General features: G+C 36.0%; 1 protein-coding gene across 4 annotated transcripts in view; it reads right to left on the reverse strand.

Annotated features, from left to right (window-relative positions):
* KHDRBS2 (KH RNA binding domain containing, signal transduction associated 2) overlaps positions 1–26,489 on the reverse strand; it is a 381,101-nt gene that overhangs the window by 191,159 nt on the left and 163,453 nt on the right. For all 4 annotated transcript variants that reach the window (XM_083831469.1, XM_083831472.1, XM_083831470.1 and 1 more), the window contains exon 4: positions 15,528–15,674. In XM_083831469.1, the coding sequence (XP_083687595.1) occupies positions 15,528–15,674 (147 nt within the window). The remainder of the gene's footprint in view (positions 1–15,527; positions 15,675–26,489) is intronic.

Genomic DNA, 26,489 nt, shown 5'->3' on the forward strand with positions numbered 1-26,489 from the left:
TGTCCAGCTCTCGCTGAATCGCTGAATGGCAGCACAGCCTTCTGGCGTGTCAGCCACTCCTCCCAGCTTTGTGTCATCGGTGTACTTGCTGAGGACGGAGACTATTCCCTCATCAAGGTCGTTGATGAAGATGTTGAACAGAATCAGACATCAAAAACAAACATGTTGAACATATCACTGTAAAATCATCAGCCTGCATAGTAAGATCATCAGAGTCATAGAACTCTTAATTATGAAAGTACACCTCTGAAAACAAAGACACAGGCTCTGCTCCTCATTACAGGGATTGCATGTATAGCTTCTCTGTGTCATCAGAAAAAATACAGAAACAGCCTTGGGAACAGGTACTCTAAGTTGGGAATTCTTCCCATAGAAATGCGCCCTTTTTACAAGGTTACAGCATCAGCACCTTTGGGGTTATGTTTCTTTTGCTGTCTCTGATCTTGCATCCAAGGTTATAGTGTTGACTAGCTTGAACAGGACAGAAGAGCAATAGCATAAATTTCAATCTTCCCTGCAGGATGGGGGCTATAATGGGGCACTAAAACCTGATAGCGCTGAGAGACCCCAAATCTACCTTTTCACTTGTAAATGTTCCATTGGTTCGTAAGAAATAAATCATCTAGTTTTTCTCAATAGCTAAATCTGCAAAAATACTTGAACACCATTTCCTAAAGTACTTATACAACTGCTTACATATCAGATTCACAATTAGTATTTCCTGGAACAAATTTTGGCTCTGAACATTTACTTGATGATTATTTTCTTAAATTATGGTTCTGTCCAAGTTGAGATAATTACAATGATGATATTTAAGTACATAATTGTATGTACTTAATCTTATACATGTACATCCAGATTATCAACAGAAGTACTCTGGAGTGGATAGTTGATGATGAGCTAACTCAGAGTAATTAACGCATTTGCAGTGGCTAAGTCTGCACATAAGTCCTGGAGTCAAGAGCCAAGACAAGCTCATGGGACTTTGTATTTTGCAGGAGCCTTTGTATTTGTGTGTGTGAGTGCATGCAGCTCTATATAAACTAGTGCTCACAAGGCTAGCACCATTCCTCAAGAACGAAATGTTTTCAGCAGTTTTTTTTTTTTTTTTTTTTGTATTCTTGGACAGCTATTAGCAGTCCCTCACCCAGATCTATTAATGCTGTATAAAATGTTAATTTTTGGAGGGTTAACACATTGTGAGATAAGTAACTAAAAAATAAAATGAGGTAATAGCATTGTGGTGGATAAAATTCAAGTTTATTTTCTAACTTCAACAAACTATAAATTATTTGCATACATGACTGACTTTGGTCCCACTGAAAGCTTTATTCAATACTAAACTCCCATCTCATTTCTCATGACATGCTCTGATTTCACTAAAAAATTTTCTTCAGAGTAAAACTGATCTGATTCCATTTAATATTGATGTCTATGGAAAAAAAATAAAAATGCAATTTAAGGGCTTTTTCTCCGAGTCGTCTCATATCTTCTATTGTGTATTTGATCTTTCCTGCCAGCTGTGCTTATTCATGACTTGTTGCTTTCCCTGCTGCTCTAACCCTCCCCCAGTACGCCCAACCTTGCTCACAAAATATGACAATATGACAAGGACTCTGCTTCTTTATTTTTTATTTATTTACTTATTTATTTTAATTTGGAAATTTTATACTTAGGGCCAACTATTTCTCAGCGAACATACATCAAAAGGTGGTGTTGTCATGCTGGCCTTCTCACAACTTCTTTGTAGTATTGTGACATTTCTAGTAGTATTTTTGATAGCAATGAGCAAAAATTCAAATGGGAAATTGGACCATATTTATTCTGTCAATCTCTATGAAATTAAACCTATCAATATTCCATTTAAAATGTGTGCTGTAATAATTCATCTACATTTCCATTTGAAATAAGGAACATGCAGTGCTTAATATATTAATGGCAACGTGTAATTTTTATATGGAGTTTACCAGTTGTCACAAACAGTCTCCTATGAAATACTTCCATCATACTGAAAATGGAAATATAAAAAGGATATAAACAGTTATTGTTTTTTCATATACTCAAGAATTCATTTCTTCGTAACTAAATGAATTTAAAATCTTCATGCTACGCTTGATTTAAAAGCTAATTCTCTTTCAGATTTAAATAAAACTTAAAGCATTTATATTTTTCATAAATGCTGCAACCACAGATAATCTCTTGGCCTCCCCGGTAACTGATGGCAGGATGTGAGGGAATGGCACAAAGCTGCATCAGGGAAGTTCAAACTGGATATCAGGAAGAATTTCTGTATGAGGGTGGATAAACATTGGAACAGGCTTCTCAGAGAGGTGGTTGATGCCCCATGCCCATCCGTGCTCGAGAGGCATTTGGATAATCCCCTCATGAATATGCAATAATATACGTCAGGTTAGCCCTGAAGTGGTCAGGCAGTTGGACTAGATGATTGCTTGTATCAGGAATAGTGTAGCCTGCAGGACCAGGGAGGTGATCGTCCCCTTGTATTCTGCTCTGCTGAGGCCGCCCCTCGAGTACTGTGTTCGGTTTTGGGCCCCTCACTACAAGAAGGACATCAAGGCCCTGGAACATGACCAGAGAAGGGCTACAAAGCTGGTGAAGGACCTGGAACACAAGTCCTATGAGGAGCGACTGAGGGAACTGAGGTTGTTTAGTCTGGAGAAGAGGAGGCTCAGGGGAGACTTTATTGCTCTCTGCAACTACCTGAAAGGAAGGTGTGGGGAGTGGGGGTCAGCCTCTTCTTAAGAAGAGCTCAAGAGCTCCTCAAGCTGAGCCAGGGGAGGTTTAGGTTAGAAATTAGGAGACATTTCTTCTCAGACAGAGCAGTCAGACATTGGAATGGGTTCCACAGGGAGGTGGTGGAGTCACTGTCCCTGAGGGTGTTTAAGAAAAGGTTGGACATGGTGCTTAGGGACATGGCTTAGCGGGTGATACTGGTGGTAGGGTGATGGTTGGACCAAATGATCTTGGAGGTCTTTTCCAACCTTAATGATTCTGTGATCTTTGGAGGGCCCTTCTAACTGAGCTATTATACTCTATAATGTTCTATTCTGCTATGGCCCCTGGACAAGTAATTTACATAAAAACAGCCTGGAGTTTGGAAGAAAATGAAATCCATTCATATTTTGTTTGACATTTTAAATTGTAAGAATTTGATTCAGATAACTGTTTACTTTGACATGTGAAACATGAGAAATTATTAAGTGATATTGCAATATATGATTGCACATTGAACCAAAATAGGCTTTTGCATTCCAACCAAAAACATGATTTCTGACCATGCAAAAAGTTGAGCTCTGAGTGATGACTAATTAATCAAATTAAAGTGGAGATCTCTTAAACACACTGCAACATATTCACACTGAGAGACAGATGGACAGGGCAAAACTACATTTTCAGGCAGGTATGCAATAGCATATCTGGGACTCATACTGTTTTATGATATGAATCAGTATACCACATTGAAAATGCCATAGTCAAGCAGATTTCAGGATTCCCATTACACAAAATAATTTCAGAGCTTTACATCACCTCTGTTTTTAACTGTATCCACTTGGAGTTTTGCATCCAAGCTTCTACCCTGGATGCAATTTGTTTTATAGGCTGACATAAGTGCTTTTCATAGAAAGATACTCAGAAAAGTGTAGACTAGCCAATACCCAAGGCACCATCTGTCTTTCTTATGTGTTTAGAGACAGAAATCTCAATTAAAATCAGAGCAAAATCTTTGTTCATTTTAGCATTGGTTCCTTGCACTGATTTTCAACTGATCATTTGAAGTATAATGACTGGGCAGAGATTATGCCTGACTATCATGTTAATTATCACCACTTTACATATGTAATTGCTCTTTTTTTAATATTGAGAGGATTTTCTTAGTCATTCTGAGATAATAGTTCTTGTTTCCTGAACCTGCTGTATCTACTGTTATTCTGCACCCCTTGATCACTTTTCCCCATCCGTTTCAACCTGGTGGCCCATGTGTGAATGACACCTAAGGAAATCCTACATATTAGGGCTTCATGACTAGGTTAAATCAACTCAGAAATATTGTCTTTAGAACAAAGCACTATTCACTTTCTCTAAAGTAACAATCATATAAAGCAAGTAGGTAAACAATGGCCAACTGTTAATTGTCACTCTAAGATAATTTTTTTTTTCCTGCAAAGCTTTCTATGACCTTTTAAAACCCTTGCTAGCTGGACAAAATTACCCTCTGTCCACATTTCCCTGCCAGTTTTCTCACTGACTATTCCTGGACAGTGCATGTCCATACATTCAACGCTAACCTAACAGCCTAATTAACAGCCCTGCGTCAACTACTGTTCAAAATTCTTCTTTTGCATTTTAACAAAGTACGTAAGAGTGGAAAAAACAGTCTGAAGGATAATTCCAAAAATAAAGCCTTTTCACTGTTTGCAGTCACTCTGTGGTAAGTATACAATATAAGCAGAAATGTAGCCACATACCTTAATGAGAAATAGTCACAGATCCTGCCTAGCTTGCCACACTCCCAGCTTCCAAAAATGTCTCCCTTCCTCAATTCTGGCCCTAGAATCTCAGATTTTCAATAGTGCTGTAACTCCCTAGGTCATAAACTGCATACATCAAAGAGTTTTCAAATAGATAAAACAGCAAGTAAGCAGGCAGAGTAACTGTACCAAAGTCAGTTACATATGAAATACGAGATATTTTTCTTAAAGATGGCTTTCACAACTTCTGCAACCATCCTTACCCTTCCCTTCTGAATGATCTCCCATCCCATTCACAAGGGATATTCTGCCCCATCACTCCCAATTGACTCCCATTTATAGCACCTGGTACCAGACTACCTTACTCCTCTAGCTATCTCCGAACAAAACCAATCACCACACTTTAGAGGTGATCAACACACTTGGTATGACTCTTCAGAAAGATTATGTTTCACAGAAACTTTCCCTAAAAGGGCTTAGTTACCTATGAGACTTTCATTTTGTTTAAATCTAAGTCACCAGTGGTTTCCCTTTTGCAGTCACTCTATAGGCAACTCCAGAGAGTGATTCATCTCCTGTTAAAATCCTTTCCTTGCTTACTTTAGCTGGAGATATGTAGTTTAAGAAAGTTTAAGGAGTTATTTACTAAGTGGCTAAACCTATCTGGGAGGCAGCATATAAAATACATCCTTTTTCTCAGTATATTTTACTTCTTAACATAAGCAGGCTGATGGCTGGGCATGCACTGTGGGGCACCACCCTCATCCTGGAAGTCTCTTCACCTACTCAGTATAAGGTCTGATTATTGAGACACCTGTACCCCTCTGTAGGTCTCACTCAGAGGAACCTGCTTTGTTGAGAGAGGAATATGTTGAAATGAAATAATCTAATACCAGAAGCAAATCTCCATCTTCAAAATCTGGTATAAAGACCAGGACTGACAAACAAAGGTGTTTCATATACCAACTCTGTAAGAAAACTGCTACAGACACCTATTTACAGAAACTTTCTTATTAGAAAAGATTTTTACCCATGTCACTAACATTGTGCAAGTGATATATTCTTATGGGAATGTCAAGTGTCACTAAAAAAAAGTATCTAACACAATTTTATCAGCAAAATTTCTCATTGAACGTGAAATCAGATTTGTTGACAAATTTATTTTTATAAAGCCATCAAAACATAAAACTAGAGGTTAAATACCTTTCTCAATTTTTCATTAGCTGCAATCTTTCCCAATTATTCTATGAATGACTTCTGTCAGGCTGGTCACCATGCAATTACCTGGGTCATTCTGCTAGTGCAAGTTTTTCTTTTCAATGGCCACATTTTTAATTGACTCCTTGTATTTCCAAACCAATTAACTTTTGACTCATTGGTTAATTCCAACTATATCTGTCATATGTCCAGTAGTCCTAAAGAAGTGAGTCCTGCCCATGAAAGTGGTCATCCAGAAGGGTGAGGAAGATACTATCAATGCCCTTACTGAAGGACAAATGTCAACATAAGGTCAAGCCTCAACCAAAAATATCCACAATTTGCAGATGTTGTGAATATTTGAAACACATAGAAGTTTCAGTCAGAGAACACATTATGACCCCACAAAATCTAAATACGAGACATGAAGTCATTAAAAATCAGCCTTCATTAGCTCCACTTCACCTTAAACTAAGACCAGCATACCATGACTTTTTCTCGAGTATCCCAATTTTTTTCTGAACAGGTTTTCTTAAAATCAACATTACTGTGCTGCAAAGTATTGCATAATTCCTGTAAGATGCAGGTATATCATCCTACAGTTTTCCAGCTACACAACTGGTATTTATGGAAACGTTCTGCCTCTTCTGTATCATTAACCGTAAAGTTACCATCTCTAGGGACTGAAGTTTATATCTTTTTCAGGGTTGCTTTTATTTCTAATGTTTCTCAAACTCATTCATACTATCATTGCATTGCTGGTCACATATTTGTGTTACTACTATGAATTCAATTAAACGTGAAATTTTTATTTTGCCAACTTTAATTGCTATTAATCTGTCTTCTGCAACTTTCTCTAATTTCTATACACAAATTGTTTATAAGTTGTTGCCTTTGCTTCATCGAGGCTGGACCAAAACCACAATTAACTAAAGTTATTGTTTTTCTCTAGCAGACTTTTCCTAGTCAACCTATCGTATTTAAACAATTTATATTTTAACTTAATTTTTCTTTTTAAAATCTCTTATCCTAGTGACATTTGGTCATATTATTCCTTGCCTTTATGACACTTTAAACCTTTCAAAACATCAGGAATACATCTATGGATGCATACATCTTTATCCTTCACACAGCCAATTTTTGAACAGGTGTATAATATGGCACAGAGCAAATGAAACGCCTTTTTGTTTATGGACCTCCACAGATGGATATCCAAACTCTCATCAGTCACAGCAAAAGTTGTCAGAAGGCAAGAGAGATCACCTTATTGCTTAATAGTTCTGTAATTGATTATAAGAGAAAGAATGTTAGGAATAGTGGGTTTCTTTGCTTTTCCCCCGAGGGAGTGTATTGTGGTGATTCAAAAAAAAAAAAAAAAATCTGTTTTGCTCATGGTATCTATAAATTATCTAAAAAAATGAATACTGAAATGACAGCATTTTATTGAAAGTTATTCAGCACAATAAAATCTAAAGGTTATTGCAAAAAATTGATGAAAGATCTCATTATACTGAAAGATTAGAAATAAAAATGACAGAAAAAAATGAGTATTGATAAATGCAAAATAATGAACATGACAATAATTAAACTAAAGTATTGATAGACATTATAATACTGAAAGTAAATAGTGCTAAATTAGTTATTATCATTTAAGATAGATGCCAGGGATTATTTTATTTTTTTAAACAAATGGCATTCTGAAAACATCAGATTAGTGCAAGCAGGAAGAATGCTAGACAGTAATAGAATAAATCCTGACACTAAAACAGAAAATATCACAAGATCCATTTCAGAAGTATGCTGCTGCTTCTACTGAGACGAGTCTATCATATGCTGTCCTAGCCATTTTATCCTTAAAAGAAAATAAGAGGTAAACTAGAGAAAATACTGAAAGAAGTGCAAAGGATAGTATGTCACTGGGATAATCAGAGGTACCTCATAGCTTCTGTATATGAAAAGATGAGGGGCACAGAAAAGAAACAAATCCAGAAGAATGTAAGTGTGCTGAATGGTGTGAAACTATCCATTGCTTTTAACTATGCATTAAGATGAGGGCGCTCATGAAGTCTTAAGCAGCTGGTTTAAAACAAAAACAAAAATAAAAAGGCCACTTCCTCTTTTTACACACAGTGTGTACTTAAACAGTCAAACTCATTGCCAAAAACTTAACTAACGTTCCAAAACCAACCAACCAAACAAAAAACAACAACAATTGACAAGTTCAGAGAGTAGAAAACAAATCTACAACAGGGTATAAAGGCAGGATGGTGTAGATGTAGCCTTGAAAAGATTCAATTTTTGACTGCTGGAAGCTGAAAGAACACAATAGAGGAAAGATTACTCTGTATTTGTGCTTTTTCTTTTATGTTTTCCTGAGCAACCATAACTAGGCATCATCAGAATTGGCTATACTGACCTTTGCTATATATAAAAAAAAAAAAGATACAATTTTAAAAATGTCACCAAAACCTTCCCCCTCCACCTACCACTTCAAAAAATACACAAGCAAAACAGAACAAAATAAACAACCCTCCCAAGTTCTTCAAGAAGCCAAAACAAACACCTCGTATCTCCTTGCTTCCAGTCTCATGTCTATAACTCCAATATTTTCCTTTTCTTTCCTCAAATTGATGGCTAAAAAAACAAACCACAAGTGTACATGATGCAGCACACAACGACATCTTGCACGTCATTTTTGTCGTCATTGCAAAGTAATTCTTGTATGAAGAAAACAAGTATTTACATACACTTTTCATATCTACTTTATATAAAAGTAGATGCAATTTTATTTTAAGGCCATGAAAATGCAGCCTCTTCACAGAGTCCAATATTCAGTCTTCATTGCCATTGATGAGATTGGCAAAATTTGTACCTTTGTACCAGTTCTAAAATGAAATGACAGATGCATTGGAGGGTCTGCGGGTCCCTCCAAGGTGAAGAGGTTTGTACGGTTTAATGTGTAATACCATAGCCAAGTTCTTGCTGACCTAGCTATTTCTGCTGCTGAGAAACTGGGAGCAGTGCTATAGGATTCAAATCACTCTGCATGAATTTTATCACCTACATCCAAACCATTGCTTCTGATCTGTCACTGGTGAAAAACCTGCACCCTAACAACAGTTAGCAGTAAGACAAGCCCATGAAACTGCTTATGAGTACACACTCACCAAGTGAGTCATAGATACGTCTTTAAACTACAGCCATGTCTCAGTAATACACTCAGATCAATGACTGGTGTAAAATACCCAGTCAGGTTAACTTTTCCAGTTAATCTGAAAGGCAAAGCAATGGGCTGGCTCCAGCAGTAAGAGTGTGCTTTTATATTGATTCCACTGTGTGAGCAAGACCACCAAGGGATTGCTTTCATAGACTAAATATGTCTCTGGCATATCTAAAAAGACCTTAATCCATTTAGGAGTATCAACCCTTGAAGCAGACCTGAAGTGGTGAATTCTGGACCACCTGAAGCAGCTGTGGAACTAAACCTAGTTAGAAGGGGTCTGTAGGTCTGGTAGGCAAACAGGCAACTGACTCATCACCACACGTGTTTAAAAACATTTGTGCAGAGAGCACATTGCATTTGTTCTTTCAGACATGTGAGGAATTGCATGCTTTTTGTTTTGCTCTCCATTTTATAGCTTCACAAGAGAAGTAATATCTGCAGTCGATACTGTGCATCAGCAAGCACGTAAAAAGTCAGTTGAAAGACACTGGACCTTAATTTTCAATTTAAAAAGGCCATCTGTGTAAATTTAGTGTACATCTCTCCCCTCAAACCTTCACTTTGAGGGATAGCTTTAAGTTTATTTTTGTCAAAATTAAAATGGGTTATCTAAATTATGCAGCTTCAGTGCTGCCCAGCATACTGCCAGACAGCCAGTATCATGTTCAGAAAAACTCCATCATTTGTAAAAAGTCAACAGCTATTGCCCTCAAGTTATTACACCTCTCTTGAGTACACTTGTGTTTAAACATATTTATAGCGATCTGATTGTATATAGGCAATTTTTAGTAAAAAAAAAGATGTGAATAGGTAAAGTGCTATATGACATTTTAGGCCACAACAGAATCTCAGAAAAAAATCTCAGAAAAAAAATCTCTCAGAAAAAAATTTTTCCTCAATTAAAAAAAAAAAAATGTATATAAAATTACCAGAGATGTTGCACTGTGGGAAAACAGAACTCATAGCAAAGCTGAGACAGCTGCTCAAATAATTTCCTTATCGCAGGTTTAAAATAATTACTGTACTTAATATGCAAGTACATTTGCAGAATGTGCAAGTATAAATTATTTACTTTGAAGAATATAAAAGATGTCTATTCTTAGGAATGGAGCTGTGCTGCTACTCACTGCCATAGTTACGGAAATATTTAGCCTGTTGAGATATCTTTGAAATAGGACAAAAAGACTGAAAATAAAAAGTGATAATATAGCTTATTTAGAAACAAAAGTAAGATTACTATTTCACACTCTGTGGTTTTGTATGTAAATAGAGATTTTATATTGTACTGTAGCACAGAAGGAACTCAGATGACTAATAAAAATGAGCAAAATAAATGTCATATACTTCTGTATACTTGTTAGGAAACAGTCAAAACATCGCATTGTTACTGTGTGCTGTATATATGGCAATATAGCCAGCACAGCACAGCATAACAGATCATTAGCAACTTCGGTCTGTAGTGCATATGAGTTCCTGTGTATACACAGAGGAAATGTATGTTGGAAGTTAAACAACTTCTTTTGAGACATTAGCTAGAGGACGGCCTTCAGGGAATTAAACTACTTTAATTAGATTTAAATAGATTATTTAATTCTTTCCACTGAAAGAAACTGGTATCAAAGTCTGTTTTCAATTGCCTTCAAATCTCTCTTTTTTTTTTTTTTTTTTGTTTTCACACCAAGTTTTATTATAAATAACTTTAGTAGGAAATTAGTAATTTATTGAGGAAAAAGAGCCTTTCAGTAAAAGAATAACTTTCCATATTTAGTTGGGAAGACTGAAGAGCTGATGGGCTCCCAGCACCCTGGGAGCAGACTGCAGCTCTCCCTAAATCTTCTGATGAGTCTGATCTGATCAACATACTAAAAAAATACCCAAGTGTACAGCCAGATGATCACAGGAGATCACCCATCAACGGAAATGCATTAAATGACCATAGATTTATTCCTAGCCCTTGGGTGTTGCCAGGGTGTGTCAATTTAAAGCTGATATAATAGACTAGGAAAATGCATGAAGACAAATAAATTGAACAGTAGCTCTTAAAGTGGTAATTGGTTCAATTCCTGATCAGCTGACCACAGAGTTTTAAACAATGTTTTTAAAGTGGTCATGGCACTCTAGCTGCACCTTACCCTCTACATAATAGCTCGCTATTACAGAGTACTCACACATAAAATGAATGATCGGTATCTGCTTCCCTCCTAGTCTCAAGGGATGCTAACTGTGTCAAACAAAAATGCACTGCTTACAGGGATAAAAGTGATTATCAGGAAAAAAAAAAAAAAAAACACATTTGGAAGCACAAAAACCCTAAAGATGGTGTATAGTCCTTTACTATACACAAATGTTAACTTGTTCAGAAAATATATTTGTTCCATATTTGGGTGTAAAAGTAGAATGATGTAGTAATATCTGATGAGAATTATGTAGCATTTCATTTCTCATTAATGGTGAAGAAATTTTAAAATAGCATTTACTAGATATGAACCTTTCAAAATCAGCAGAGCAAGAAAAGCTTCTAAGCTGTTCCATCTCCATAATTGGGCATTTTAAACATTTCCCCTTTTATTTCACTGACCCTGGATCCCATTCTGAAGTACAGAGACAAAACATCAGCCTTAGGTTCCTCACCCAGACCTAGATGCCATTCAGTCTGGGGTCACAAGTAGATGACTGTCAGACACCAAATGATTTTATGAGATCTGTTCAGGCCATAGAGGTGAATCTGCAAAATGCATTTATCTGTGGGGTAAGTTCACAGAATCACAGAATGGTTGAGGTTGGAAAGGACCTCTGGAGGTCATCTGTTCCAACCCCCTTGCACAAGTCAGACCAGCTAAAACAGGTTGTGCATGGAGCATAATGACAAAAGTCATAATACTCGTAAGAATACCAAAGATCTAGTATTTGAGGAAAAATCAAGGTAAAATCAGCTCAAGCAAGGCTACCTAGAGCAGTCCTCTATACTGTCAATGACAGGAGAGCTAATTGGGTGTCCAGAAAGGATGACCAGAGACGTCTGGTAATCCCAACTCTTAATACCTGAATCCTGGACCTCAGCTCTCAGGTTCCCACTGTCTCTGAAAGCCCTAAACCCAGCTCCTAATCCCAGCTGTCCCAGAGCCATCCTTTCTACTTCTCCTGCACCCTCATCCCTTCTAGGCCCCAAAGCTATCTGGTTAAGGCTGTTCACAGGTAGAGGACTCTGGGAATATTTCTTTCTCTGTGAAAACAAAGAAGCTCAAAATGATCAAGTTGTCAACATTTAAAGGCTTACAGTTCTGCTTTTTAAGCCATAGCTCCTGGAGCCATGCAACTGTGTGAGAAACTTAAATTTTACGGAAAAAAAACAAACAACAACAACAACAACAAAGCCTATGGTCTCTACTGTTTATACTTTCCACATAGTTAATGTTGGCTAACTTACATTATGTTAAAATTAGTACAAATATGATGCTAAAACCTAGACTTTATGGAGCACATTTTAGTCTTCATTTTTACTAAGTTGCCAAAAAAAATAAAAAATAAAAAATTTACATTAGGCAGTTGTATTTCAAAACTCCAATTTCATTTACTCTTTTGACCTATCATATTTCTATTATAATCAACATTTCATATTAAGACTAAACATCAAAATATAACAGAGCATTATCTCTAGCTAATAATTGTAAATAAGATTTCCCCACACTTCCAAAAGCCAAAGTTCTTAAAAAAAAAATCCTGCAAAGTCAGTTGCAAAATAAATCTTATTCACCAGGTAGAAAAGTCTTGAGTGTGACTCCCATGTAGACCTCACACCATTTGCAAAACAGAAGCAGCAGACAGTAAATGTAGCAGCTTGGTTTTAAAAGCTTGTCAGTCACTGAACTACTGAAGGCTACAGACATCCTGGGTTCAATCATTCATTTAAATGCCAGTTGGAGGGATCCCAAAACACCACCTGAGGCTGAGCCACTTGTGACTTTGAAATGTATTCACATTTGGAAGAGCCAGTATAAACTGTGGTAATTGTTTTCTGCCTCTAACTTTGAGGTGAAACCTTGACAAGTAAAAATTTCAGTGCTGTTCTTGGGCAAGATAGAAACTTAAATAATCCAATTTAAATTGAAAGTACTAGCTCCTTATAATTTTGCTTCAGTTAATAAACTGTTATTTTTTTTCTTTCTTCATTACTATTCCCCCCCCCCTAATTTTTTTTTATTTTATTTTTTGTTATGTTTTCTAGGCATTTGTTTAAAAATCAAGTCTCATTAAGATGTAAGTATGAAAACGTCCTTACATCTTACTGACACAATCAATGTAATTTCTGACGATAATATTTCACTTAAATTTAACAAAATTCATAAGCAATGTGAAAACTCATTTGAATAGTTTATTACATCCTTGATTTGGTATAAATAAAACTGTTAGGTTCTACTGCTTTCATCCATGTAATGAAATTCTGATATTCACTGCTGTAATAAATTAGGTCTTATAAACAACAAAACATCATAAAACAAATTCAAGAGATGCTGTAAATAGGGAACAAAAAGGAAATTATCTCATGCAAGCTTTTTGAGTGTAAACCCCTTGACACATGTTGTAACCAGCCAGTTAATAATTGCTTTGTAAATTGTTGTAAATCTGAAATGAAGCAGAGGGGATAAAACTAACTAACAAGTCATAAAGTATGATTGTTACTTGTTTAGAGTAATTATTGCCACTGCTGAGTTCAAAATCTTATAACAAAGAACTTGTTTTTGTATTTTTTCCAGTGCAGCTATTATGCTTGTGATGGAAAATACATATAACATTTATCAATAAATAATGTGTCACACAAAATATATGCTTAGGCAGATTCTGAGTATTTAAAACTGTAATACACCACAAATTTTAGAGCTCACACTACTCTCTATCCCTTATTCATCCAGAATAGATTTTTCTCAGGCTCTGCAATAGATGACAATCTTCAACAGATGTTAAAAATCAAGGTGGCATAGGAATGGAGACCATCATGACTATGTAATGCTATAATGCAGTAGCTCCTTTTCAGAACAAAGAGGACATATAAAGCTATCTTTAAAAAGAAAGCTTTTATAAAAACAATTTAAAGTTTGGCAAAATTGTGAACTACTGGAAATAGGTTTATCCAAAGAGAAATGCTGTCAATCTTTGTAATCAGCAATGCTACCATTTTTAGCTATATTATTCCAGATTTTTCAGGAACCTGTAACTTAGCTATAAATTTTATTTCAGTGGTATGCCTTGGCAGATCCTCACCATTAACTTGCCGCCAAAACATCATTCCATGTTATGTTGCCAGCATTATGACAATGACCTAATTTTGTATTGCATGTTCAACCCAAAGTCAGAAATCATGAATAAAGTGCTTTCTTGTCTCATGGTTATATCCCTGTGTAAGAGTATTTAAAATAATACTTTAATATCTGTGGTTTTTAACTGGAAGTGTAAGGAGATGGAATGGGAAAGTCTGAAAGAGACTATTTTATAAGTGGCTTTTTTATTGTGACGCACTTGGTAAATTTTTTGTTACTTATTTTGTATTCTTTAAAAACATTTAATTGCTCTAAAAAAATAATGTTTAAAACGCTGTATTTAAATAATGTGCTTCTAAGTATTCTTCTTTCCTCTTCCTGCTAAGAACTCCTCACTGAATAAAATGTCTAATTTCTGTCATGCAAACAGATGTATGCCTAATATGAACACCTCTGATCTTGGTATGTGAGGACGTGATAAAAATCCCTCTGTTATTATGAAAACATATGAACATTTATTAACTTCATTGGTTTACTTCAAATAGAAATAAGCTCCCAATGTATTTTTGAAGGAATGCAAGTTCTGAATACATTTAGAGTGCTTAATAGTCTCAGGATAGACTGCAGACAATAACTTCTGTAACTCTACTATACAAAACAACATTTACTTAAATTCTAGGACAAATTTTAAGCACAATAATATCATGGAATGCTGTAGAAAACTGGAGAAAATCATTTTCAGAGAGTTTGAAGGAAAATCAAAAGGTAAATACTTTAGAAGTTGATATATTGAGTCTAAATAGAACTGAAAAGGTACTCAGCTGTAGAGGACGCTTCTGTGCTTTCCTAGCTGATGAAGCATTGCTAAATTGTGGTCGGAGTTAAGACTAGCTGTCTGAGCAGAAACATCAGTGTAAAATCTGAGGAATGTTTTGCTCATGCTGTTTTCTCCAGACAAAATTCATTGACATAGAAAAAATTCAAAAATGCAAAAATTCAAAAATTCAAAATTCAAAAAATTCAAAATTCATTGTCATAGATAAATCATTACCTATGCTAAAATACTTTTACAGATTTAAATATTCAAAAATCTTAAACGTGTACTTGCATGCTAATGACTGCAACCAGAAAAAAATAACCTACTCTTCCTTAAAAAAAAAAAAAAGGTAAATAAAAAGTAAAACACATACCAGGGGGCAGGGGGTCAACTATGACGATTAATGGCCTGTTTGGCATCTTCCTAAGATCAATCTTCAACAGACCTTTTTTTTTTTTTTTCCCTTGAGCTGAAGGAACTTAAAGACACAAATTCAATGCAGCAAAGCCATAGACAGTCACAGAAGAATGCTATAAGCCACTTACTGGAACGAGGAATTTTTTTATTTCTTCCAAGGCATGACTCATACGAGAATATGCTTCCCCAGGTGGAGCAAACACTTCAATTAATACATGAAGCTCGTCACTCAAGTGTGCATATTTGGCTTCTCCACTTTTCCTCAGTTCTTCCTCCTATGAAAAAGAGTGTTGTTGTTTTTTAAAACTGGGAATCTACTGATTTAGCATCTACAGAGAACATGACAAAAGGACATAATACAAGTAGACTTTAAACCCTTTGAGAAATAAAAGCCTACTACAAGCCACTTAAAGATTTAAAAATCATTTTTGAGTGTTTGAATGATAAAACCAGCATAATTATCATCTACAACAGATTTTAATCAGTGCAGTGAAAAAATGCTAAGTACTCCAGCACTGAGTACTGAAATATTACTTCCATAAGGCAAAAGCTGAATTAATCTGTTTGAATTTGGGCTGTTCACATGAAATAAAGATCCAGTTAACCATTCTGGAACATTTTAACAAATTCTGTAGCTCATTAAAGTATTCCATTTATTTAAAGAATATCTGTAGGTTGTGCATTTCAGTATTGCTAAAGGTAACACAATGTTCTAGTTTTTCTACCTGAGACATGAGGTTTGAGTTTCAGTCCCATTTCTGACACACAGTACCTATGCAATCTTGTGTACACTGGCTAAGAGGGTGATTTACCTCACCTAGGTTTATCTTGACAGTCTTTTGGTCCCAGTTTTCCATCTATAAAATGAGCCTAATAATCTTATTTTATGTCAGAGCAATGATCTGAAACTTCAACCCACTTTTTTGCATAAGACTTTGAGATTCTGAATGTAAACTGTAATGTACATTCATAGTAGTTACCCACACATAAAAAGCAAAGATATAAAATAGTGATCATGTCAATGCTGTTGTCTCTGACAACAAAACACAATAATTATACAAGACAGCAATAAGAGATGCTGAAGATGTGTTCAGTTCAAAGCTCAGTCTTCAAAAGTATTTTTAGAAATGTAAATTTGAGTAAAGTATGTATGCATCTCCTAATTTTAAAGATAGAAAACATAACCACAGAAAACAAGTATACTAATTTGCTTAAAAATGGTCAAGAAGTTATAGCTTCTTAGTATATACTAAAATAATTCTATTTCAGCATTAAGATTTCTAAGATATAAAAACTGTAACAATATATGACAGTTGTTACTTACTTAATTATGCATTAATTTCATTTATTTGGGTGTTACCTAATTTATACCATTGCTTCACATGAAAAATACTTGCACGGTGCTATGCTTCAAACAATATTCTACTGTAGCATAGTTGTTTTGTCTACAGTAGAAGATCCAGCCCAAAGCCCTTTGAGTTTTCACTGAAGACAAAACAGTTACATCCTTTAGCTCCAGAACCCTAGATCTGGCCCCATAAGTGTAAATTTTGCATGATAACTTAGGATAAAATCATAACTCAGTAAATGTAATCCATAATTTTATTTTAAATGTTGAAAATACAAATAACTGTTTTAAGTTTAAAAGTGATAAACAGTACAGACAGTATAAGATTTTTTTCTTACTACAGATCAAATATCTTTGACATTACAGCTTTACCACTGAAATCTCATTGGAACATCCGCAAGAACCAGAGCATAATATAACTGTCTATCATGAGACGTTACAATGCCTTTTGCCTATTTGATTGCAACTTCTGTAATAATTTGACATGAAGTCTTTCAACAGAATTAAGTTTTTAAGTTTTTATGTTTATAAAGCAATATCCTGGTAAATGCTCAAAGGTTCTTTCATATCACTTTTTTAGGTCTCATAAAAGCAACACCAGAAAATTCCCCAAATTTTCTTCTAGGAGTAAGCTACCAACAAATTTCATAAAAATTATAAATTATATCTTTCTTTTTTTTTCATATGTAGAAAAAGGCAAAAATAATATTTGCCTCATTATTTTGATAAGGATTTTTGCAGCTAAGACATCATTAACATGATTTTATAACATAGACCTGTCTCACAGCAAATTATGTATATGCTTGTATGGTAATAATAGTGGTAATGACATTTTTCTTATCTCAATAACCTCAGAAATTCTTAAAACACATCATTTTATAACCTTTTCCCTAGGTTCTATACATGTTTTCTGTTACTGCTCAGCAATCATTTCTGTAGGTGTTAGCAAGAGCAGGCTAGGACAGCAAGATCCTCAGCACTTCTTTCTGAAGATATCTAATGATGGTTTTTAAATGGCATGCTTGGAGTTAAAGACTGAATTTTCACATGGTACTTCTTCCTACAAGGGTGATACATCAGAAAATGCTTCTTTTAGTGCAACTCTGTGTGTGTCATTAAGAGGAGAGAAGCTATTAAATCACTGCAGGAAAAATACTGAAGAGTAAGAACTCATAGACCATAGACCTTGGAACAACCACTGTTCCAAGCTTTGCTTCCCCAAACCAGGGAATATGACTAAGTATTTTAGGACTGAGCATAGCCTTACATTGAATCATTCATCAAGTAAAAGGCATCTAACAACCAAAATAACAAACATAACTCACACTGTTGAGTAGACACTTGCCTGATATGGAAAGTTATATCTACTGGCAGGTAATACAGATTTCTAAGTGTACCACAGCTAAACAGACTCTCCTATCACAGGAGCACATGAAGTTGGATGACGCCTTTGTAGGTCTTCAATTAGCAAGTATCACAACCCAACCACACAGCAAAATGGTCAGTCCACACTACTTATATCTATCTTTACAGCACTACATATTATCTAGCACCTCAGAGGATTTTGCTTCCTGCTAGCTGTAAGCTGGCTGCACGAACCGAGTTTCCACTAGAAGTCAGAGAGCTTACCTGGAGCCCACCTTTGGTTTACCTTCACACAGAAGAGGAATCCAATTCACACACTGTGATATCTACACGGTGTAACTATCCCCACCAGTAAGCGGGGATGATCAGGTTGTTCTCCTCTAAACTGCACCTCATACTAATGAATGAACACCCAAGGTGATACTGGTAAGAACTAAGATTAGGAGAACTCCTAGCTAAACAGAAGAGTTCTCTGTTATGCAATGCAAAAGTGAATGAGATTATCATAAAGCTCAGCCAAGACAGACAAAGAATAATTTTACTAAGTCTGTCCAGTCATTTACAAACTATGAAAACTTGCATATGCTGGTTTCAAAATATTAGATGAAAAATGGTGAATTTTCCACCAGTAATTGCAGAAGAGGGTCGGAAAGCTTTGTCTTTGTTCAAACTCTCTTGAAGACACAGGAGGTAAGATTTCCCTTCCCAATTACAGAATCTGTCCATTCTGAATATTTCACACTGCACAATGTAAAGAGGTAACTATATATCTACTTGAATATGCACACAGGCATCTGCAAACTCTGAACTGAACAAAATACCTCCCAGAACCTCAAAGCATATCTCCAGTTTGGAGTTTGCAACCCTATCAAGTGGGATGCCTGGAGAGCCTGTGGTTGCCATGACTTCGTGGGATGTAAAATGATACTGTAAAGTGACTATTCACAAGTGACTGGGTGCAAAGGCACAGGTTGAACACCACACTCCTGCTCACTTTGCAAAGCTGTTTTCTATAGAAAGGAACCCAGTTCTAAATTAACTCACATTTTCACAGAAGGATTCAAGTGCTATATTCAGAGCTATTCATTCTAAGCTTCAGCTTCAGCCTGCATGTGATCTTCATCACGAGGACACAAACGATAGCAGTATAAGAGATGTGTGAAGCTGCACAAAAGGGAAAATCTACAATATGTTTACAGTGATGGGTGCAGCTATGTGTTGTTTTTTTTTACAGGCACTAAGGTGTCCAGATGTAAACAAGCTCAAAATGAATTTGCATGCAAGGTCTGTCAGCACAGCTTCTTAGCTAGGGGAGAACTTGACACCAGAGAAACAAAATGATTTCCAGACCAGGGTGTTACAAAGCAGCGATCAGCTGCTGAAACTGTCAGGTCTGGAAGGGACACCAACATGGTGGTAACAGGATACTCAACTGACCCATTTGGGTGCTCCCTTGCTGGACGGGGCAAGCACCCCCTTTTGCTTTTTTCACCCTCCTGACAGCAGAAGATGGCTCAGCTCATTCAGTCTGGTCAGAAAAGTTAGTTTGTCTTGTCCTGCTCCTGTGGCAGCAAACAAACACAGGACTTCCCAACATGATGCCTTAGACTGTACCAGTCTTGTTTCTTGTTTACTATGGGGTGGTGATATTTAACTCCACTTTGGTTCAGCACAGCACCCTCCAGTGACCAATTACCGCCTAGTCCTGATCTTCATCTGTGTGCCAACTCCCTTCGTCTCTCCAAATTAATGGCATTATATTCCATGTCCAAAACCAGTTCCTTTCACACTTTGCACTTCAGACTTCCTTTGTACTCTTCTATTGTCTCACAGTGTGTCTGTCATGTGCTGTAGTCCACCTCCCCTTAGCCTGACGCATGGCTCCATAACTCACTCCCCCATAAAAGCTAACATATTTTGAAACGCCTGCTGTGTTTTATAAGTTCATGTTGACCCAAGCAGGGAGAATGAATTATAAAACTCCATAGCAGAAATTAGAGGAGTACTGACCTCTACAAAAGTGAAGTGTATGAGTGGTAATCAACATAAAGGCCAAGAAAAATGATGAATTATCTCTTCATGAGAAAGCAGCCTTACAATTTTTAAAAGAATGTGTCTTGAACCTGACAGAGAACTGACTGGACTAGAACCCAGAATGATATACTTAAATAAAGCTTCTGGAAGGAATTTGAAAGAACAACTTGAACTTTTTTTTTTGTTTGCATAGCAAACAAAACTATGCAATCCAGACTGATGAAAAAAAAGTGTTCTGATAAAGTCAAAATGCCAGAATATCCAAGAATATTAGAAGAAAAACCTGAAGTAGGAATTGTGTAGATCGCAGAGATAAATTTCATAAACACAACACATGGAACTTACATTGTACCAAATACAGTAATGAAAAGAAACAATGGGTATTTGAAGAACAATAAGAGAATTGCAGTGGATTTCATATCTGACAAGAATTTAGAAATAAAAGCGTAGTGCAGGGTACAGACAAAGATGATAGTCACAGCAGTATTGTTAAAGAAGCATTATTCATAAGATCAATGGACAATGCAACAGAAGAAAATTAATGAGCATGCAGTTTCACAAATGCAAACCAATTAATTTTTAATATGCACATAAATGGAAAAGCCATGGTGTCTGCATCGCTGATATTAGTAGAAGTAATAAGTGAACTCTACAGAAACAAGTAAATCAGAATAGATACATTTTCTCAGTGGTGCCTGTTTCAGAGTTAAAAAGTGCTCAGATCCTAGGTCCTGATACTGTTCACTGAAGAAAGAGAGAAGTAAACTGAGGAACAGTCTGAGAATAGAATTGAATCTGAGAATAGGGAAAGGCCTAAACAGAGTATAAAGTGAAGCTAAGAGCTTACCCATCCCTTGATTCTTATTTTTAGAGGAGTTATTCTCACTCCAGGAAGAAGAATAAAGATGATGGATATGGTCATACATGAGTAGAGCTCACATAGCAGAGCTAAGAGAGTGGGTGTACTCCAGTTACATCACAGCACCTGCAGTCAGCCACACACCTCCCACAATTGAATGGGTACATATAAAAGAAGATTGCTTACAACAGAGGAAAATTTAGAAGATACATATGACAACAATTATTTTTCTATTCTTGATGCATCATTAAAACTCTAATAGTTACTCTGGTGAAATGGAGCAGAGATTTGTGTACATTCTGTACTGCCTTTGGCAAATGGGCTCTTTAATTCAGGAGTGCTTCATTTCTCAAGACATTTCATAATGAAATACAACATCCAAATGGCAAAGAGGTAGATAGTTGACAAGGAAGACAAAGACAAATCAGTAGAAGAATGTGAACATGCCCATTGTATCACTACTGAAAGAGCTTGAACACCTGGGGTGAATGAACAAAAATTATAAATTCTGTGCAAAGGAAATGAAAGTTTAGGAGAAAGGGTAGCACGTTAAAGTGATATGTGCCAAAACTGAGGCTACAGCCAGTGACTACTGTGACCAACAAGACATGATATATATATAAATTACATGTCAGAAAGCTGCTAGTAGGGAGAGAGATCACAAACCTACAGATGTACCTATGCTTGTACAAAACCGAGTGAAAGCTGAAACAAAATATATAAGAATCACCTGGTCATTAGACAATAGCTGCTTGAATTAAATTAGATCAAGATGTTCAATGAACACAACCAATGAATTTGAATAAAAAGTTTGAAAAGGCCATGCAGGAAATTGAAGATCCTCAAGAAATGCACAATTGCCATATCTAAAGATGCTTCCTACAAAGATTTACGTTCATCTTACTAGTTATGATCACAACCAGGGGCCTGCTACATTCAGGGTGGATTCAGCTCCAGGAAAAAGACTTGGTCTTAATTAATGAGAGTACAAAATGTCATGTTTTTACTTATGCGAGGCTAATTACCAATTTGTTACATCCAAGCTACAAAGTAGGCTGTCTGAACTCCTACCAACCCATAACATTCTTACTGTGGGCAAACAAATACCTTTTATTTTTTGTCTTAATATATTTATAAAAGTCTAATCAAAGAATTATTAGTACTCTAGTCCCATACTAATGCTTGCAGCTGAAATTACATAGAGGTAAAATTACATATACACAAACTTTCTGGTGCCTAACACATTCTCTGGTGTTATGCACACCTTCCACTACTCCTGAAGGTCCTCAGGTTCAGTTAGGTGTGGAGGTTGGGGTGCAAAACTGTGAGTTGGCAGCATCTCAAGCCCTTTGCTGCAAGATGCATATCGCTGATGGTGATAATTTCTTCCTTCTCTCTTCAGAAAACACTGGGGGCAATTTTAAGATCAGTGAACATGCTAAATAAATTGTTCCTTCTCCATTGTTCTGCAACTCTGTTTTCCGTCCAAATTCACTATATATGGTTGGTTTTATATATGTCGTACTTTTTTTTCTTTGATCTCATTTTTACTTATAAAATGATTTTATCCAGCTCCCAAGGTCTTTTTTTTTTTTTTTTTTCCTGCTACGAATGTCTGATTTTCAACCTACATACACACCTGGAAGTGGCCCACTGGTTTCAGATGCACTCACTAGTTCAAGGAAGCAAACTTAAGTGCTACATTATGCATGACTATCTGAGGGTTTAAAATATCGTTTGGGCTCTACTACAGAGTGAGTTGTGACTGCTAGACCTACTGCTGGTGACTGAGGTTCAGCACAAAATGACCAACATTAATGAGCACAGACTGTGTTCCCAAGCTCTACCATCACTTAAGGAAGGAGTCTCACTATGATACAGGATTTTGTTCAACTACATCAGGCTGGTGATAGCCAAGTGCCAAGCCGACACATTCAAAAAAATAAGTACAGTTATTTAATAATTAAAACAAAACAAAACAACAACAACAACAAAAATGACTAGAGATATGTTGCAATGGCAGATGCCATTGTAAGAACTTTAAAAGCTTATTGTATTTGTCAAAAATAAAGTAATGAGCCTGTGGCACAAAAGAAAAAGATCCTTTGAGTAAAGCAGGCATAATTTGTTTACACTGGTTGAAGAAAACATATTTTCTTTTCCTTTGCTAACATTCTCACTTTCCTGAAATCACTTTATTACTTCTATTACATCTTTCTAGCTCTATTTATTTTATTGTGTATGATGACAAGTTATCTTGTTTTTTAAAAATTTTAATTCCATTTTTAGAGACAGAGAAAGTGAATAGTCACCTTAAAGTAATACAAATGTTACAGACGTGAGAAAGTTCTGATGTTTTAGGTAATTCAACAAGCTAGTTTACGATAAATTATCGTCTTCTTGACATCTTGAAAAGCAGGTTACCTGCATTTATGTTAAGAATTCAGAAGGATTTATATATCCACAACAATAGCAGAGTTTTAAAATATCTACAATTCTTATTTTCCAGGAAACATTCATCCTGATCTCTGTGAAGCACTGCTCTTAAAGACTGTGTTCTCAAAAGCTGTGTCTAAATAAAATATATTGCCATTTCACATATTCAAACAGAATAATTTAAATTAAATATCTATATCCTTTTTTTTCTTTTTAATCTTTTCTGTTACTTATCATAATTTCTATTGGTCCTATTAGAATACATTTTTTTTTTCTTAAAGGAATATATAGTGAAAATATTTATATCTTTACATGTGCAAAAAGCATTCTGTCTTTAAGTAATGGACCTATGTGAAAAGAAGTGTTTTGAAGTTCTCAAAGTTTTCAGTTAAGTCTCTTGCAACACATTATATTACATTACCAAACTGAAATACAACTCTGCCTGTATAGTAATCAAGTGCTTTATAAAGAGCTTCTTTTTGGTCATATGAAGGAAATAGTAGAAAGTGTATTCCTATCATATAGAAAGTTCTGTTGGGAAAAATCTATGCCTAATCTATTTTATGTAAAACCAGAATTAAAAACTTTTACTGTATTTCCAAGGGGCTAATCAGCAGATAGCTAGTGTGTGCTCTTACCTATGACTGTGAGGAAAACTTAAATTTCTCTTGGGGAATTCATTTGTTCATATATTTCAAATCAATAGCTGATGAAAGAATTAATTACACACCTAAAGGTAAACTACCTGCTTAACCACATATCTGATGAAGGATGCTTCCTGAAATATAGGATAACAGAATAAATCCACTGAAGCACAAAGGCATTACTTTGGTGATATTGTCAGTGCCTATATAAATAGATATTCCAAGCCTTTCCTGATCTAACTGAATAACCTACCCATTTAGCTTACAGCTACAAAAGAATTTAAAAGCCCAGGATTTAGGCATGAGTTTGATCCTAAACCTCAGATTGTGGCCATCTGAATTCCTCTTCAGTTGCTTCCTAGCCCTGAGATCTATAGATGCCAGTGTTGTGAACAGCAATATTCCTCAGATACAGAAGTATCTAACCAGCAGCGCCTCATTAGTGTGAAGGAAATCTCATACTTATTTCATGCTTAAGCTTCTTTGGGATTCATAAACCAGTGAGGGGCTGAATGAGATGGATGCCCTGAATACACTCCAACTGAATAAAGTAGTGGTGCTGCTGCCCTTTACGTTAATGAGACAGCAGTTGGAGTGCTCATCAGGTTACGCAGTATGAAAGTTAGGAGATAGGTGTTCATTTTAGGGAAGTTGTTAGATGAGTCCCACAAGAACCATTCTGGGACATGTTCTGTTAAACTATTCATAAGTAATCTAGAAAATGAGTTGAACAGTAATAAAGATTCTCCAGTGCTAAAAAACAGCTCTAACTGTGCACTCTATAAAAGACTTTAGATATGTTATTTCTCAAGAAAGATCTTGGAGACATTACAGACTGTTTTCCAGAAAGAATTGGTTCAATGTCAAATAGCAATTAAAAAGACATCCTCTACTAGGTAGTTTAAGAAAGGAAAAGAAATGAAACAGCAAACAGGATTATGACACTGTTATTCTGTCTCATTTGGAAATATGGATGCATCTAGCTGGGTGTAATGTGTTGTACACTTGAAGAATAAAATCACTTGCAACTCTAAGCTGTTTTGTCCTACAATCTTTGTAATTGCTTGCTGATGTATTATGTGTATCTTTTTTATTAAAGAACTCCTATAGCATAGATGTACATAAGGCAGTGTCAAATATGGAACTAATTTCTAATAATGTTTCTCACTATGCTGCACATTTTGTTTAAAAGATGCTAATTAGTATTCAAATGAGCTCAATGTAGCATTACAAGTGCTTCATCTAGAAAGCAATGCAACACTTCAGCCACTCTGATTGCTCATTATAATCATAGCTGAGAGATTGCAGAGGAGAGCTATTTACAGCTACTTCCAGTTGCAAATTCAGGGATCACAATCGTTGCAAGGCATGCAGAGAAGTGACTGCTACCTTTGGTCCCTCATGTCTTGCTGTCTTCACCTGAAGCTAGACTTTTTGAACGATAGTGTTGTTCAGTCTCTGGCCAATCCTTTGAAGCTCAACTGGGAAGCCTGTACAAGAACTGATCATCCTTGCTACCTGTTCAAAGCTTTTTCTAGTGAGTTCCCACTGTTGAGCAAGCTTACAGGTTAACACTCTGTACTGTGAATATAACAGTACTGTGATGCAGGGAAGATCCTTCCTTAAACACTTGGAAAGATGGAGTCCCTGTTTTTTACTGTGTACATAGAAACTTTGTGGCGTTTGTGTGTGTGTGTGTGTGTGTGCGCGTGTGTGTGTGGTGGGTGCAGCATAAACTTTCTGATATGTATGGTGCTTTTGTTGACATACAGTATTTATGTAGGGGTGAAAGGCACAAGGGAAGGGACCTCTCCCTGGTTGCAATAGTAGCCTAGGTAGGGGAACAGGTTCCCAGCTGTTTGAAGGCCTGGCTGATAAACTGTATTAGAAAGTTTATTTTTTTGCAACTTGGCTGATTGCCAATAATTATTTACGAACTTCTGCCCCTTGATAAACCAAAATTTTGGAAATAGAAAGTAGGAAAAGGATTTGAGGATCCTACCACCAAGTATAGAAATAGACAACTATTTTCTATACCTCTTGATTATCATGTAAAGATGCTGAAAGCACATTGGTGCTGCGTACTCACATTGGTGGAGGGAAACAGAACCTTGTGGAATGAAGAAGGAAAAGGAAGTTCATAAACAATGGACAAATATTGTGGCAACAAGTCAGAATGAAATGTTTCAATATCTGAAATTACTCCAAAAACATGCTAACTTCTGAAAAAGTACTTCAAATAACAGATAAATCAAATGCCTGAACTGTCAACCAGTGCCTCAAACACTTTTCACAAGCATATCCTTTTTATGATCTGCAGTTTTAATGTCATGCAAATAAGACATTTCGTCTCACATGTCATAGTTACACATGACTTTGCAGGTTTCACTTGCTTTTTCTTTCC

The sequence above is a fragment of the Anser anser genome (genome assembly GCF_964211835.1).
Source record: "Anser anser genome assembly, chromosome: 3".
NCBI lineage: Eukaryota > Metazoa > Chordata > Aves > Anseriformes > Anatidae > Anser > Anser anser.